Genomic DNA, 16,815 nt, shown 5'->3' with positions numbered 1-16,815 from the left:
CCCACAGGAGTGCGGGGGGCTCCCCACGTGCTCGGCAGCAAACCCGGAAGTGGACCAGAAGTATTTCCAGTCCACTTCTGGGTCTGCCTCTGCCAAGTGCACCTGCTCAGCAACTGGCTATGGGGGGACCCCGGGTTCCCCTGAGTCAATTTTGGCACCAGTCGTCGAGCCGGGGGGCCTAGCATGCTCCCCAGCAAACCTGGAAGTGGACTGGAAGTGCTTCTGGTCCACTTCTGTGTCTCCTGCCAAGCGCACTGGGGAGCCCCCCGTGCTCCTGTGGGATGCTCATCCGCCCCAGCACCGCGGCATTCACGAGCCGCCTGGTACCTTGAGGTATGTAGAAAAAACATTTACAGCTGTGTCTATATCTGAATTGATGAATCTTTCCAAATCGATTTGGAGAGATTAAAGGGTCTCCTGATTCTATTTGGGTTTGGAGATTTGGCCAACGAATCGAGCCGAATCTCCACCAAATTGAATCAAGGACCAACGCTTCACACAGCCCTACTAGACGGTGCCTGCCTGAGTTCCTAGCCCAGCCCCCAATCCTCTGGCCTCACCATATTGCCCACACCCATGGTGGTGCCACCAGAGGACAGGGTGCCAGGTGCCTCTGCCCAGGCTCTGTGCTGGAGGTGCCTTCAGCCCACTGTTCCCCTCTGACACTGTATCAACCACACTCTGTTAATGGGTGCATAGGGAAGAGGGTATTTTATTGGTGGTGGGCATGGATATTTGGCAGGGGCTGCTGTTTAGAAGGGAGGGTGGGAGGCAGTGTGCTGTGGTCAAGGGAAATAACTGGATAGTTGATTGGAAACTGTCTGGAGTGCACATAGCCTTGGGGTATGCAGTGGGCCTGGTGGCTGCGGGAAGCTGCCCAGGTGCCCTACTACAGAGGGTGGGGAGGAGGTGGTTCACAATTGCCTCATGGACACACTGCCATATCTGCTGCTACTGGGGTGGATGGCAGGGAGTGACCATGGCATACTAGTCTCAGTCTCCCAGGACAAAGTGAGCTGGTCCCCCTGCGAGCCCCATGCCATGCTGAGCCTGCACCCCTAGAAACCCCTGCAAGACTGAAATCATTCCCTTGGACACCCCTTCCAACCTGAAGCCTCTCCCTCCCTGACCCATACCAGCCTGAGCCTGCCCCGCTTGGAGACCCTTGCCAGCCTGAGCCTGCCCCCTCTCCTGCCCGGGAGTCCTCTAGCACTCTGGGAGCTGCAGCTGCTGCTCTCCCTGGCTGCTGCAAGGGGGCAGAGTACGGCAGGAGCAGGCCTGGATCTGCTTACTCCTGTAAGGAGCAAAACTGCTCCCTACAGAGTGCACGTGTAAACACATTCCCAGGACTCACTTACTGTGTAGTAACTTACTGCACAGGAAGCCTAAATCACATTAATAACACATGTAGATGCACCCAAAGGGAAGTTTCCACCTATGTGTTAGACTGAAAGGCACTTTTAAGGCAAGTTATGACAGCAAAAATGTTGCAAAGGGATGAGTTGATACTTTTGAGATCACTCATTCTCAAACCCTGACATCATGATGTCATAGGAAAATAGGTACTGGTGTTCTACACTTAGTGATGTTTACAGCTTTGTGTTGTCCACTTTTTAATATTAAATGCTATTCTGCATGTATGAAATGTCCTTTTCCTTGATGAACATTTAAATAAGCAATGAGGAAATGCAACTCATTTTTGATGCTGAGATGATTTTATTTGGAAATTAGTCATTTCCAGATACTGTGTGTTTCCATTTATGTTCCCTGTCCTTGTTGGTTTTGTTGTCCATTTGTAAGTTGAAAAGTAGGATCCGAGCCGTCACAGTTCTCAACATGGATGTGAGAGATGATACCAGGGAATACTTTCTGCATCGGCAGCATTGTTCCAATACGCTGCCCCCTCGTGACGTAGCCACTGTACGTGTAAGGCTTGATAGCCAGCAGTTTCACACAGAATTCTGCAATACAGCGGACCCCCCCCAAAAAGGGATGTCAGACTTCTCAGTTCCATGGCTGAGTCTACCCAGAAGTATTCAATAAATTATCCTAAGCACTCGTGCTAGTGGTGGCAATGTAAACATAGTCAAGTCTGTAGCTTCAGGAATTAGAGGTGGTTTGGCCTACAGAAGGGGGAATGATCTAGTTGGGGATGACCCTGCTTTGGGCTGGGTATTGGACTAGATGTCCTCCTGAGGTCCCTCCCACCCTCATTTCCTGTGCTCCTATGAATAGAGAGACTCTCTGTAGAAAACCTGATTTCTGCATAGTGCAGTGTCCTCTTCTGACATTTTGAGATTTGGCTTTTCTCAAATTGGCCCTATTTTTGTTCTGTTTATCAAGCTGGGTGCAGAGTTGTAGAGGAAAAAGACAGTGTTGCAAATCTTACTGCTGGAGACCTTCTAACCTGTTCTTTTCTTAGGAGTGAGTAGTCGTATTTGGGTTCAAATACAGGAACAAAAACCGTTCCATGTGCAACACATGCTTTGGGGTAGCATAACCACAGCATAACTGAGTAGCTATGCTTTGCTTGCCTGAGTTTTGTTAAGTATTTACTGCTTCCGTAGCTGCACAACCGGTTAAGAATGATAGGTAAAATTATTTATGAGCCAACACTTGAAAGGTTGGATAAGGTTGCTTACCTCCTCCATTAATTTGGACTCCATCGTCAATGGCGTTACCATTGTTGAATGGTCTGACTGGACCAGAAAGTCTGCCACTAAAAGGAGCAAAGACTGTAGCTCCATCACGGCATTCGACATCCACGCCCGTATGTTTTCCTTTACCATGTTTTCTGAAAATATATACATGTGAAAGTAATGAGACAGTGCAGAGAAAGGTTTTCCACAGCAAATGAGACTATTCCCATAGAACGTATGGGTCACCTAAAAGAGCGTAGAGGGGCTACGACTCCGTTTATCAAAATTAGCAAAGGGTACAATGGTGTTTGTAGTTTCTGCAGTTTTACACATTGTAAAACTCCATCACCTCATAATAAGTTGGCCAATGGATTTCATTTTCTATGAAATTTAAAACAAAAACTTTTAATGAAACTTCCTAAAGTTGAATTAATAAAAAAAAACAAACCCCAAACAAACAAACCCCCACAATACGCTCCCAAATGGAAGGATTTTGACTGAGAAAGGTGTGCAGGTGTGGCCTTTTTTAGGTTTAATAAAGCACAGTTCATGAGGGAAAAATAAATGTTCTCAAAGTGGGAGGAGGAGGAGAAAGTGGGGAGAAGCCATTTTCCATCAAAAAGAAAAAGCCGTTTGGATGGAAAATTCCGGACTGCTTCTACTGTCAACACCTCCATGCAGTTTCTTAGTGACATCAGATTGTCCATTCACATCTGAGACTTAAAGCAATTGAATGCAGAGCTTTCATCCATTGTTGGTCAGCACAGCCCCCCAAAAGTCCACAGAGCTATGTTGATCTACCCCAGAGGAGGATCTGGCCCATGGCTTGGTCAACAGAGAGGACTCAAGCGCTGGGAAGTGAGATGCACAGACCATCTCGTGTATATTTGCCAGCTGGTCCTGTCCTGCTCCGAGGCTATAGCAAGGCCACTGGCATCAAAGATCCTGAACTGACATCCTTCAGTTGGTCTCGGCACAGGTGGGCATCCTAACCCTATGACCGTCTTCACTGGAGGTGGCACTTTTTAGACCTTGGTTTAACAGAGACAGCAAAGGAGGGGATGGGCCTTGAAGACAATGCTATTTCTCATGATGATGAACAGAGGAAGATGACTCAGGAGTTGGAAGGGCATTGCCACTGTTCAGGCTTTGTGAATGCTTCTGCAGTTAAATGAACACGTTGCTAGGGTGTTTTAATTTGGGATGATTTTGCCTTGAACAGGGGCTTGAACTAGTTGACCTCCCAAGGTCCCTTCCAGCCCTGCTTTCCTGTGTGGTGCTGCCCATTCTGGCACAATTTGCAAGTCTTAAATCCTTTTTAGATAGCATTTACCTTGCAAATTCCTTTCTATGTAAATATTGCTGTACTTAGGGGGACACCAATGAATAGCCAGAACCCCTGATTTCAGAGTACGTTACCTTGGAGCATTGTAGTATCCACAGCCATATCTATCACAGCCTCTTATTTTGTTTAAAGGATTGCCCGCGCACACAGCATTCCATCCCACCTGCTGCGGCGGTACTGGACGAGGGATCGGAGGTCGTGGACCAACTGTTTAAAAAAATAATAATAATTAATTTTCTATCCTGTCTCAAGAGAGAATGTCAGTTGTTTTATCTTTACTCAGCAAATATTGGAGTTGAGAGAGGAAAATACTGGGATTCTTTAGTGATCTGTATTACATGTCACCTTCCAGGGTACGTGGCTAACATGCGTCCCACACAATGAAGAGTTCTTTAGTTTTCTTCCTTTATTTGGAGCAGAAATAAATGAATATTTATTTTCATATATAATGAAGCACTATTTTATTCTTTCTGGGGGAAGGCATTTCTTTTCATGAGGATGCACACTTAAGAAGACACAATTTTACAGATTCTTGGTTGGTTTTATAAGCAAACGGTTTACCACAGGATCTGCAAGGATAGCCTTCCTTGACCTGCACTTGAATCTGTTTGTGGGAAGGACTCTGTGTAGTGCCCAGCACGATGGCAGCCTATCCCCTGAATGGGGCTCCTGCATTTGCTCCCCAAAAGCCTCAGCTGTTTGTAAGTAGTCGTAAGTACTATTCAGCCTTCGGTGAGAGCTAATTGATGGAGGAATTGAGGGCGCTATCTAGTCCTGACATTGAAGAATATGCACTGAAGGGGTGACAAAAGGCAGTGGATATTCCAGTAAGGAAAACGCAGAGACAGCATCCAAGGAGAGCAAATACTCCTCCGTAAGCCATAAACTGAGATGCTGTTGGAGGGTACCTGGGTAGCGCATGTACAAAAACTTACCCCACTCGTTACAACTGAATCTCAGAGGAGTTGATCTGCATAGCTGGGGATTTGCAGAGTGCAAAAATTATTTCACTTCTTAGCTAGAAGTGACCAGTATTAAACCAATAATCAGTCCTTTTCCCCAGAGTCATTATCTCCTTGGTCTCCTATCTCACTCTACGTATATGCTAACAATCAATAAGTGGCCAGTTCAAATCGCCTCTGGTTTTGACCTTGCTATGTTTTAGCATATTAGTCACTCTGCAACTTCTCTTTGCCCTTGATGCCTTTGAACTGAAGACGATCCCCTGCCTCTATTAGTAGCTGGAAGCATCTATGGGCAGGGAAAGGGAGATAAATGCTTCCTTGTTAAAAGCTCACTCGTAGAGTCTATGCATGGAGTGAAAAGACCAGGGAGGAGCTTACATGTTAGCCTATGATACAATATAAGTGATAATTACTGATCCTTAAAAGATTGCTGATGGAGAGGCTGGTTCTGGCGTCAAAGCTCATTACCGGCCCTTTGTGAACGCCTTATGAGGTTATAGGCAAGCGAGCACTGACATGACAAGCTGATGGTGATGCACACCTGCCATGCACATTCATATATCAAATTGTATTATGGTGTGTCTGAAAAAGCTCGGTTTCCTTCCCTCAAATGATACATTTGCCTGGACTGTTTCTGTGAGGAAAACCCAGCTTGCCTGTGGAGGGCGGGATGGTTTCATTTAGAAGGGGGTATGTTCATATTTACCATACCTATTTGACCTCTTCTAAGGTTAGGAGTAGGATCCGAGTGGTCACAGTTCTCAACATGGATGTGCGAGATGATACCAGGAAACATCTGTTGCATGTTCTGCATTGTTCCAATAACTTCTCCCCTCCTAACCCTGCCGTTTTTGATTTGGAAAGCAATCTGGACAAACATCAGTTTCACGCAGAAGCCTATATAGAAATGAGATTAGGAAGAAAAAAGCAATATGAAACTGTTGTCTCAATATCTGAATCCATCCAGGTAGTATCTATTCAGTATACTATCCTGACTGCTAGAGCTAGCAGTTGTAAAAGCGTGCATGCACATAAACACGTAGTCAAGTCAGCAGTAAACAAGCCATTGAGGTTATTGGACCTATACGAGGGGCCTAGAGATGCTTTTCAAAGCAAAACTAAATGCAGCATATTGCAAGTGTCCTCTTCTGACACTTTATTTTGACTATTATTATTTTTTTCCAAATTGAGTCGTAGTTGTTGTTTTATCAAGCTGGGTGGAGAGCTGTAGAGGAAAAGGACTGCACTGCAGGTCCTGGTGTTGGAGCGTGTTGCCCTGTTCTGTTGTACTTCTGTTCAGATACAGAAACAGTTCGAAGTCCAACATAAGCCTTGGCCTAGTTAACCAAACACTGATACACTTTCTGCTGGACTTTCAGCTTTCTTAACCATTTGCTTTTTGCATAGCCCTCTAAGCAGTTTAGAATGATAGGTGATATTCATTTTTGACCAGTGCTTGAAAGGTTGGATAATGTTGCTTACCTTCCCCTTGAATTTCAACTCCTTCAACATTTCTAGCAGTATGGAAGTCTCCCCTGACTTTGGTAATAGTACCAGAGAAAGGAGCACGAACTTCCGATCCATCTCTGCAGACCACATCCACAGCAAGATGTTTTCCTTTACTGCCCTTTCTGAAAAAAAGAAAGTAATGAAGCAAAGCTAGAGTTGCTGTTTTTAGCTTGTTAGAGTCTGAAATGTCTAGTAAGGCAGTCAAAATAGAACAGCTTGCTATTTTAAATTCACTTCTAATGACTGTTAACCTCCATCTGTTCATTTGAACTGGTAAAGACTGGATTCTGTTTCCTACCAAAATTGTATTTTTTAAAATCTTGCCGTTAGTGTCTCCAAGTAGATTTTAGATGCTAGCAGACTGTCCCCTTGTACCCGAGAGGGACAGTGTCAAACAACAGACTTTTTCCCCCATCTGTTACAGAACTACGTGGATCTCTACCAGCTGAAGATCTGGTCCATGAGCTGGTCCCTGGATGGGAGTTAATCACTAGGAAAGGGGATCCATAGACCATCTCATATTTATTTCCCACTTGGTCCTGTCTTGCCCTAGGGCTACACCAACAGCCAGGGACATCAGAGGTTTTGACAAGAAGTCACCTGTTAGCCTCTGTCCAGCTCTGCAGGGGTGGGCATTTGGCCCCATAATAGACTTCATTGGAAATACCACAGAAGGACTTTCTAGACCCCCGTGTGGCAGAAGGGATGGGACACAAAGAGGAATACTTTCTAGCAGTCTCATGAAAATGAACAGAAGAGGGAGAATTTATGTTGGGAGGACATTGCCACTGCTCAGGCTCTGAATGAGTCTGCAGGGCTGTAATTTCAGCAGCCTTAAATATTACTTAGAAATAGCTCCTCGCGATCTTTCATCTCTATGTAAACATTTTGTTATATAGGGGACAACAGTGAACATGATAAAAGTCCAATGCCAAACCCTCCCTGATTTCTCAGTATATTACCTTTCAGCATTGTAGTGTCCACAGCCATATGAATCACAGCCTCTGATTTCATTTGTGGGATTCCCCTGACAAATTTGTCCCCATTGTTGTGCAGCAACTATTAAAGAAACAAGCAAAGAAAATTCAACTGCCTTCTACAATTGTCTACAAAGAAACTTTAAATGACTGTATGGAAAAGATTTATTCTAGATTTATTCTTCTTTCTTAATTCAACGGAAACAAGTAGAAAAGGGATTTCAAAAAAATCAATCCTGAACAGGTCTCGATATCAGAGTATCTTGTGCAATCAGTATAATTTTAAAGGGATCACCATGCATTACCTAGATTGTAACATCTTTGGGAAAGGGGCCATCATTTTGTAGTTTCTTCACTGCTGTGTAGGATGTGGCCCTGCTCCATATTTCAACTCTTATGTGCTGCTAAGTATTTGTAAAGAAGCCTATCTATGCTGCCTGCAGCATTCAGTGGGCTCTAGAATTGAAAGACATGTGTATGTGATCTCAAAAGGCTATAGTTCCCCATCAGGTTGGCCTCATAAAAAGAAAGCTTAATTCACCCAAATAATACTCCACCAGAGGTGTACGTTGAGGTGCTCCCTGTCTGAGGGCAGCTTTCCCCCTTTCCATGTTTCCTAGTATCCTTGATTCTCAGGACTATTAACTTACTCAGCTGTGAATTTGCAACTTGAAAGTGGTATTTGTATTTTTTGCTGGCATGAATGTGGCCACAAGAAAGTCATTAGGCAGAAAACAGGGCAGGGTGGCACCTTAGGGACCACGTTGTTCAGAGAAGGGTAAGCTTTTAAGAGTATGAGAGACATGGAAGAAGAGAAGTCACATCCCCAACTCTTTCCTAGACGGAAAGATCTTCTTTGCAGAGATGATTGTTCCATCTCTATTATCATTTCTCAGCCCCTATTCACTTGCTTTTTCACAGGTGGAGATCCCAGAAGCCCTGGAGTGAAAGCTAGTGGAGTGGATCTTAATAACAGCTGTAATGCAGTGACAGAAGCAGTTCCCAGGGCAGCGTGTGCTGCCCCTACCCTTGGGAACACACGCCACCCTCCCGCCCCAGGCTGTAAGGAAGGCAGAGCTCCTGTGTGTGGTCTGGAGCTAGGTTATGCCATCCCTATTTCCAAACCTCAGCATTCAGAGGAAAGGAGCCTGGCTGTGAAAGACAATGGCAACCTCATGTTGAACTCCAGTGACGTGCTACCAAAATGTGTATTTTGTTACTACGGGGGAGGCTTGCTTCAATCTGAAATTAGCATTTATGCCTGAATCCTACCCAGAAAGAGTGGTCTTTTGATACTTTCCTAGGATTTAGAACCAAAGTGGTGTAAAACTTGTCAGAGATGCCTATATCTAGCTCGATTAAGAACTTCTTATCATTTGGAAACAACCCTTAGAAAGATACTCTTGCCACTGCACAAATGTTTTATCCCTCTGGTTCCCCCAGCCTCAGTTTCCATGAGCAGAGCGGAGATAAGACTAGACAAACTAACGGCACATTCCTGTAGAAACAAAGCAAAGCTAACAACTTGGTTGACCATATCCAGCTGCATTCTTCATTAGTCTGAGAAACTAAGCAAAGTACTTTAATTTGGCTGTAATCATGCCATTACATTAAACCCTTTTATTGTGATAAAGTGCTGACTCCACATTTCTGGCAGAATTGATGCACATATATGTTGTTACAGTTTCTCTGATAGAAATATTTTCCATTTACCCTTCATAGGCATATGCCACATTAAGTATTGCTGCAAAAACATTTAAAGCAAATGCGTGTCTACTAAAGCAGTGATAATATGAGAAAGAAATCTTGACTTACCAATGGAAACCAGACCAGCAAGCACAATCAGTTTGAGGGTTGGCATTTTGTAGCCGTTTCACCTCTGATCTTTGACCAGGTCAAAGACACAGTGTGCTGCACCTCTTCATTATTTATACATTCCAGCAGGGGCTAGGCCAGTCTCTTTAGCCAATCAGACTCGAGCAGGCATTTGCACCTGTAATGCTCCCAAATTAGGTAAGGGGGGACGTTAACAGAAAATATAACCGTTGATCAGTTTGGTTGTGACACCAAATAATTAGCCACTTAGCACACAGTAACAGAAGGAAATGGGACAATCGCCCAAAACATTGCACAGCTCTCGAGGAGTTGCAATTGCGCCATATCTTTCCCTGACATTGAGCAGGCCGGGAGAGGTGTAAAAAGGTGCACGGGAGCCCAAAGCATAGTGTCCAAGCCCTGACAACCCAACTGTCCATTTGGGTCTTTTATGGATAATCAGATTGTGCCTCTGACTCTGTTCCTCTTGTTCCTACTCTAAGATTTCATAGACATTAGGGCTGGAAGGGACCTTTGAGATGTGTTCATTATCATCTCATTTCTTTGAGATGTGTTCCTTATCACTCTTCCACTGGAGTCACAGAACATCTAGTGGGTAAATTTAGTGTTGCTTGGGGGTACTGTAAATATGCTCAGGAGCTCTGGTGCTTTCTGGAGGACATTTGTGGTTATGCCAGGCCTCCAGCTGCTACAGGAGCTCCAGTGTGTAACCTCCGTGCAGCACTTCATAGATGGCTGAATTCTGCTGTTGGGTTGTTGCCTGTTTCCTCTCCGTCTCAGATGATGGTGTATATCTGCTCAACGCTCACATTTAAACACGTCACAGATGTGCACTGTGTGTGCAAAGAAGGGATAGGCTACAAGTCATGAGCACTATGGGAGAGTAAAGGTGCTGAGTCCTGTCCTGGCAGGGTTACATTACCGGCTGTTTTGCTCCTGGGGTATAGGTCAATGGGTATTCCCTCTCAGAGGGCATACAGTTTGAGGGGTTTTATACAACCTTTTAATGTGGCTTTTTCAGATGATTATCTTTTCTATTTGGCAGCCAGACTTACAATCTAAGACAGACTTTGGCCAGTTGAAATGAAAGTGTGAAGTTTTCCATTTTCCTTGCCAACACGATGGACAAGCATCTTTACCTTTAATAACACATTTCATTCCCATTGTCAGCATCTTTAACGAACGCTAATGAAAAGCATGGACTTGGGCACCAGTAACAGACTGCTGGAAGAGGGGTTCTTCTTGACCCTATGTTGAGGTGTTTGGACAAGTGGGGTGGAGTAGTGTGGCCAGTTAGAGGCTTATACTATGAAAAAAATATTAAATTGCACTCTACTCCATTTCCATCTTATATCAGCACGTTGTGCTATCAAGACAATGTTGCTGTGTAGCTCATTCCTTCTCTATACTTGGTTCATCTACATATTGCCGTATCACAGTTGTTCAGCCTGTCTTGCTCATATTCTACCATAAGATGGAGATGTGGACAACAAATTCATGGGTAAAATGTTTGACATAAAACAATAGCCAGTTACAGCCAGCTCCACAATGACTTTTCCAGTAGAGAAGCTAACTTCGGATAGGTAGTGTAAAAGAGATGTTGTAGCCATGATGGTCCAGAAATTATGCAAAAGGCAAGGATTTCTTAGGCTATCTTTTATTTTATCTTTTATTGGACCAGCTATATAGTTGGGGTAAAGTTAGACAAGTTTTTGAATGTTGGAGATTTCTCCTAAGGTCTCTGATTTATAGGAAGCTAGGCACAGCAAGTGTTGGGATCGGGGCCATCCCTAGAGGGGAACGAATTAGGGTGACCACCCCGGGCCCCGCATTTTGGGGGGCCCCACAGAGCTGGGCAGAGCAGCTGCAGCGACTCCGCACTGCCACTGGCTTCACATCTGGCCGCTCGGCACCACCACTTCCCCGCCACCGGCTTCCTCGTGTCCAGGGCCAGGGCTCCGCACCCTGCTCAGGTTGTCTTTGGTTGGGATAGATGTCTGCTAAATCTTTTGTTCTCTCAAAACAGGATCCTGTTAGGACTCATACACAATATAAGCTAAAGTAGAGGGATGGAGGGTAGGGGAACAAATGTTTATGAAGATGACATTTGGAAAATATTCTAATTCAAAGGCGGCCGTTCAGGGGGCCTTGGGGCGGACGTTCCAGTGGCCTTGAGTATGGAAAGTAAATCTGAGTTGAAAAAATAAGCCATACTTTTTTATTTTGGTCTGAAATAATATCTTTTCTGGGAGAAAAGGAGCACATCCTGAAGGTGTATGAGAAGACACAGTTGAGGACCAATGGCATGGAAATCCCCAGGGAGCATTTGGGTGGAGGAGAAAAGTTAAGCCATATGGAAGTAAGCGATCATGGCTGGCTAGTGCTACTCCAGCTAAGGAGTAGGCTGTTGGGAGCTTCCAGACACACTTCTAAAGGAGGTTATAGGAAGGCAAGGGATGTGCTATATGTATCAATGTCCAGAGACTTTGAATGAGCCTGAGAGCTCTGCGATAGCTACCTGCTTGGATGCTTTCGAGACCGTTCTAAAATACTGTTATGATTACAAATGCTTTGGCATTAGTAGGTGCATGTTGACATAAAACAATAGCCAGTTACAGCCAGCTCCACAATGACTTTTCCAGTAGAGAAGCTAACTTCGGATAGGTAGTGTAAAAGAGATGTTGTAGCCATGATGGTCCAGAAATTATGCAAAAGGCAAGGATTTCTTAGGCTATCTTTTATTTTATCTTTTATTGGACCAGCTATATAGTTGGGGTAAAGTTAGACAAGTTTTTGAATGTTGGAGATTTCTCCTAAGGTCTCTCGCAATTCCGAGGGAAGAGAAGACTTTCTAAAGTTCTTGTAAGGTGAAAGCATCCCAGCCTCCCTTCATACCTATATCCCCTCAGCCTATGAAATAGCCAACGGCAGCCTGTTTTCACCCTGCATAATTTGCCAAGAAATTCCTGGTCAGAAATAAAAAGAGCTTGTAAAGTCTGTTAATAAATGTCACACGCACAGTTTTACATTTTACAAATCAAAAGTAAAAGTTGAAAGGCAAGCACATGCATGCCTGGGCTCAGCAATAATCCCACTTTCCCTCGAGAGCAGATAACCATATAATTGACTGTGGTTGAGAGGTGATGGTTTCACTAGAAGAAACCTTTACAAAGCTCCTGGCTAGTCTTGCCACCTGCAGGTTTTGCAGCAGTCTCCTTTTGAAGCTCCCTTCCAGCTCATGATCAAAAAATTCTTTGGACCCAGAGGGACAGACTTCCAGCTTCAGCTCCCTCTGTGCAAAAATGAAGTTTATTTTCTACCTACAGGGACTTTTTACCAGCCTTAATTTTCCCTGAGCCTGAGGAAGGGCGTGTATGCCTGAAAGCTTGCAGAAAAAGGATTTTTTTGTGCGATTTCTTAGTTGGTCTGATAAAAGGTATCATCTCTGAAGCAAGAGTTTGAGTTTTGCATTTCTTTTTTGCCAAAGTGTATGCACCTTTGTGGACATTTTTCTGAGAGAACATCCACAAAAACCTCCAATGGTTTCTCCCTCCCCCCTTTCATCTTCCGGTGTAACACACAGTTCTGGTTTGACTTGGGAACACGCTCTTTTAGAAATGCCAGTATAGGTTGTAGCCGTGTTGGTCTAAGAGCATAGGCAGAGGTACAAGGGGGTACACGTCTGGGGCAATGGCTCAGCCCTCATCACAACAGAAAGATAATATTGTTCTGTCTGCCTCAGATGAAATGCCTGGCACCGTGCTCTCACCTGGCCTCTCCTATAAACACTGCTTCAAGCCATAAGGGCTTAATTTCCTTCTCCTTGGGTCATCATACATAGAAACTTGACTGCTCTCCATCTTCCTGGTAGCACTGCTTGCTTAGACCTTGTACCTCAGCTGAAATAGATCCTGATTATCAAGTCATCATGACCCCTTGAAGAGCACCTTATTTGGACCTCAGTATGCTACTAGAAATGAATTGCCTGCTTCAGTATGCTCCTAGAAGTTAGTCTCCCTTTACCTCTTTGCTTTTCATCTGAACAAGACATCTTCCTGCATCTGGGCTGGGTCTTTTCTATTTTCTCAAGTAATAGATGTTTACAATATTTTACCTTCATTCTTCAGAAGACAAATGCAGCTGGATGGTTTTTGCTGCAAGAATATTTACTTCTGATAAACCCAAATGCACTTCTTCCAGAAATCTGCCCTCAAAAATATATGGGAGAAATATATGTTCTCTCAGGAAAAAAAGTGTGTGTGTGTATGCATATATCTATATCTATATCTATATATATCTATGTGTGTGTGTGTGTGTGTGTGTATATATATATATATATATATATAATGTGTGTGTGTATGTGTGTATATGTGGGTGTGGGTGTATGTGTGTATATATAATGTGTGTGTGTGTGTGTGTATGTAGGTGTGGGTGTATGTGTGTGTATCTATATGTGTGTGTGCATCTTTATATGTGTGTGTGTATATCTATATATCTATATAGATATATATAGATAGATAGATATTTATATATATAAATAAATAATAAATAAATTATAAATAGATAAATATATAAATCTATATAGATAAATATATATATCTATATAGATATATATGTATATGTGTGTGTATGTATATATATGTATGTATATATATATGTATATATATATTTGAACACACATTTCTGGCACACTTAAAAGCCTCAAGAGAATTTATGCAATTTAGCCCTCTTGATTACTGTTGGAAAACAAGCCAGCCAAAGTGATCAGTCTGAGCTGGCATTTCTCAGTGCCTTGACCTGAGCTCCGGGATCAAATCCAAGTGAAAATACAGCGTACCTCTTCACTGTGCTCAGGAAATGGTTAGCCTGTTATCCTGGTCAGTCCAAATTGAATAGGAAGAACTTTGCACCCTAAATCAGCAATATTCACAGGTTATGCAAAGGGGATGTTAACAAACAATATAACCGTTGATAGGTTTGGTTTTGAAATCAAATAATTAGCCACTTAGTACACAACAGCAGAAGGAAATGGGACAATCACCCAAAAAATTGCACAGCTCCTGAGGAGCGACTCTTATGTCACATCTTCTCCTGCAGCACAAGGGACAGAGAGAGGTACAGAAAATGGAGGGAAGCTAAGCATTTAGAGCTCGGGTACTGGGGCTCGCATTCATGGGGACATGAGCCAAGCCTATGTACATTCTCCTTTACTTTCTTGCTCCTGCTACCCCTCTTGATGTCTCGGGATGTGAGTATTGATTAAAAGCTTTTCAAAGAGAACACAGGAGCTGCTGGGGGTAGTAGAAATAGCTCTTAAGTTGAAAGAAAGCCTGGTGCTCTCCAAGAAAAGAGGTCATTATTCCAGCCAGTGTTTCCATTGCAATGGTGGAGCGGCTCTGGCATGACCAATGGTGCAGCGTGCTGGCAAGCAGAGGGGTGCCAGATTGTGCCTTCCACTCTGCAACACCAGCCATGGGGGTTTTCTCTGCAGGATTGCATGGGCAACCCACCCCCATGTTGAAGTGCAAGCAATGAAGCTGTGGGTCTCAGACTGAACCAGGTCATAGATGCATAATGAATACAATAAAAGGGGTTAGGCTAAGAGTCATGAGCATCACTTCCCCACTCACAAGCAGGGGATAAATATTAAATCGGGATTTCGTTAAAGGGAATGCCATTTAGAAACAAGTGATTTTGGGAAAACCTGTGGGATGCATTGACAGGAAGAGAAGTGACCCACAATGTGCTCTTGCTCTAATCCAGTCACTACTTTCCCCACTGAGTGAAGCTGATGGGGTAGTCAGTAAGCCCTCTTGCCTTAGTTATATCCACTCATGGAGAGTTGACCTGGCCTAGAGGAGTCCATATTTCTGGCCAGCTGACCTCTCCCATCTGTGGGGCAGGTTTTGGGTTTCCACAACTTCTCTCTGCGGAGGTAAGGGAGGATCCACAGTTTGGGCTGTTGCTCTGCTTGCAGCAGCGTCGGCTCCAAGCAGCTGTCAGGGCTGCTCCACTGTCACCATCCAACCCTCTGGGGCCACTGCTGCTGCTGGCAAATCCCCACAGCACTGCCTCAAGCAGTCTCTGGAGGGTTACAGAGGGTAAGTAGGAGCGTACAGCTCTCCTCAACTTAACCCAAATGGCAACACCTTAGAGACTAGCTGGTTCAGAGTCATGAGATTTTTTAAAAGCAGCAACCTACTTCATCAGATACTACCAACCCAACAGGGAGACAATCCCTTCTTCTTCCCTAAAGACAGATTGGCAGCATTACCAAGCCCTGATTAGGATGTAAGGCCTCAGAGAGATGCCCAGAGATGGGATCTCTTCTCTCCCCTGACTTCCTTTTCCCTCCCTTGATGCTTTCTCTTTTTAGACCATCTATTACCCAACAGGCTTGTCTGATCCCACCTCTCTGATGCCAGTGGTTAACAATGAATCCTAATGGGTTCAAGCCTGTATTGTCTTTAAGCGTGTCTTCCTCCTGTGAAGGAGTCCATGCCCCTTGTCTGCTCTTTTCCACACAGCTATATTCAGGGATCCACTTCTCACTCCTTGCTCCGACCCCCACAACTCCAGACTTGACATGAACCTTTCTGACCCCAGGGTATAACTGCATCCAAACCTTTCTGACCCCAGGGTATAACTGCATTCAGAAAAGCAGGGGAAACCGAGGCGCACACAATCATTATCAACATAAAAGCACTCCCACATCTGTTTGGAGAGGGATGCAGCCTGTCAGACTCCAACAAAATCTGCTAAGGACACACAAAAAACGAAAGGGCAGGTACCTAGCCCCAGGCTTCAGCAGTATCATCTTTGGAGGGACCAGTTTGATTAGGACGGGTTTTTGACCACAAGCTCAAGGAGGAGCTCAAATACAGAAAATCCACCTCTGCATGATTCATGATGACCAGGGGGCAATCATAGTAAATCATATTATTTGGCCTTCACTTGTAATCAAGTAGCAACTATATTTGCAATATTTCATCTTCAAGACCAAGAATAAGGAAATCTGAGAAGGAAATGGAGTAATCAAGTGAGAGGTTTCTGCCAGGCATGACTTGAAAGAGCAAGAGGAGAGCGTGTCGGGAAGGTAGATTTCTACCCAGGAGAACTTTTACAATCTTTTCTCCCATGCCTGATGAAGGCGTTCATGCCCGAAAGCTTGCAATTAAAGAAAACATTTTGCAAAAAATCTTGCTGGTCTGATAAAAGATATCATCTCTACTATGAGTCCTGATAGAAAGTAAAAAGCAAATGCAGCTTTAAGATAGGTTTTAGTTCAACACTGACAGAATATATTGGCCTATAATATGTGTATCGCAGTTTCACAAGAGGAGCAGCAGGCTGTGCTAGCTGACCAGCCACGCGAGGGATTTGGGCAAGTTACTGTCAGTTTGAGCTGCTGAAAATGAAGCTGCGTTCCTCAGTCCCTTTGCCAGGTCAGGCGTCTCTCCCTTTGCAACCACCTGTGCAAGTCACTGCCTTGTCATGAGCAGGTGTGAGCTCCGCCTGCCCTGCCCCTCCACACCTGTGAGCAG

At 44.2% G+C, this 16,815-nt stretch overlaps 1 protein-coding gene across 1 annotated transcript; it reads right to left on the bottom strand.

The window, feature by feature from the left end:
• Nucleotides 1–1,696: 1,696 nt before the first annotated feature.
• LOC102377860 (myeloid protein 1-like) lies at nt 1,697–9,326 on the bottom strand. The gene is made up of 7 exons (XM_006017188.1): nt 9,251–9,326; nt 7,421–7,517; nt 6,432–6,580; nt 5,661–5,846; nt 4,059–4,191; nt 2,643–2,794; nt 1,697–1,961 (listed from the first exon to the last, which is right to left on the bottom strand). The coding sequence occupies exons 1-7, from the start codon at nt 9,294–9,296 to the stop codon at nt 1,759–1,761; spliced, it is 966 nt and encodes a 321-aa protein (XP_006017250.1). The 5' UTR covers nt 9,297–9,326; the 3' UTR covers nt 1,697–1,758.
• Nucleotides 9,327–16,815: the final 7,489 nt, after the last annotated feature.

Source organism: Alligator sinensis, unplaced genomic scaffold, assembly GCF_000455745.1.
Source record: "Alligator sinensis unplaced genomic scaffold, ASM45574v1 scaffold111_1, whole genome shotgun sequence".
Classification (NCBI taxonomy): domain Eukaryota; kingdom Metazoa; phylum Chordata; order Crocodylia; family Alligatoridae; genus Alligator; species Alligator sinensis.
This window is presented reverse-complemented; position numbering and strand designations above follow the sequence as displayed.

What these genes read in the sequence shown, in the direction of transcription:
- LOC102377860 (XM_006017188.1), bottom strand. Translation starts at nt 9,296, where the DNA reads ATGCCAACCCTCAAACTGATTGTGCTTGCTGGTCTGGTTTCCATTG. An exon ending in TGCTGGTCTGGTTTCCATTG is followed by an intron (nt 7,518 to 9,250) that starts GTAAGTCAAGAT and finishes TTTCTTTAATAG; the next exon opens with TTGCTGCACAACAATGGGGA. An exon ending in GGACACTACAATGCTGAAAG is followed by an intron (nt 6,581 to 7,420) that starts GTAATATACTGA and finishes TCTTTTTTTCAG; the next exon opens with AAAGGGCAGTAAAGGAAAAC.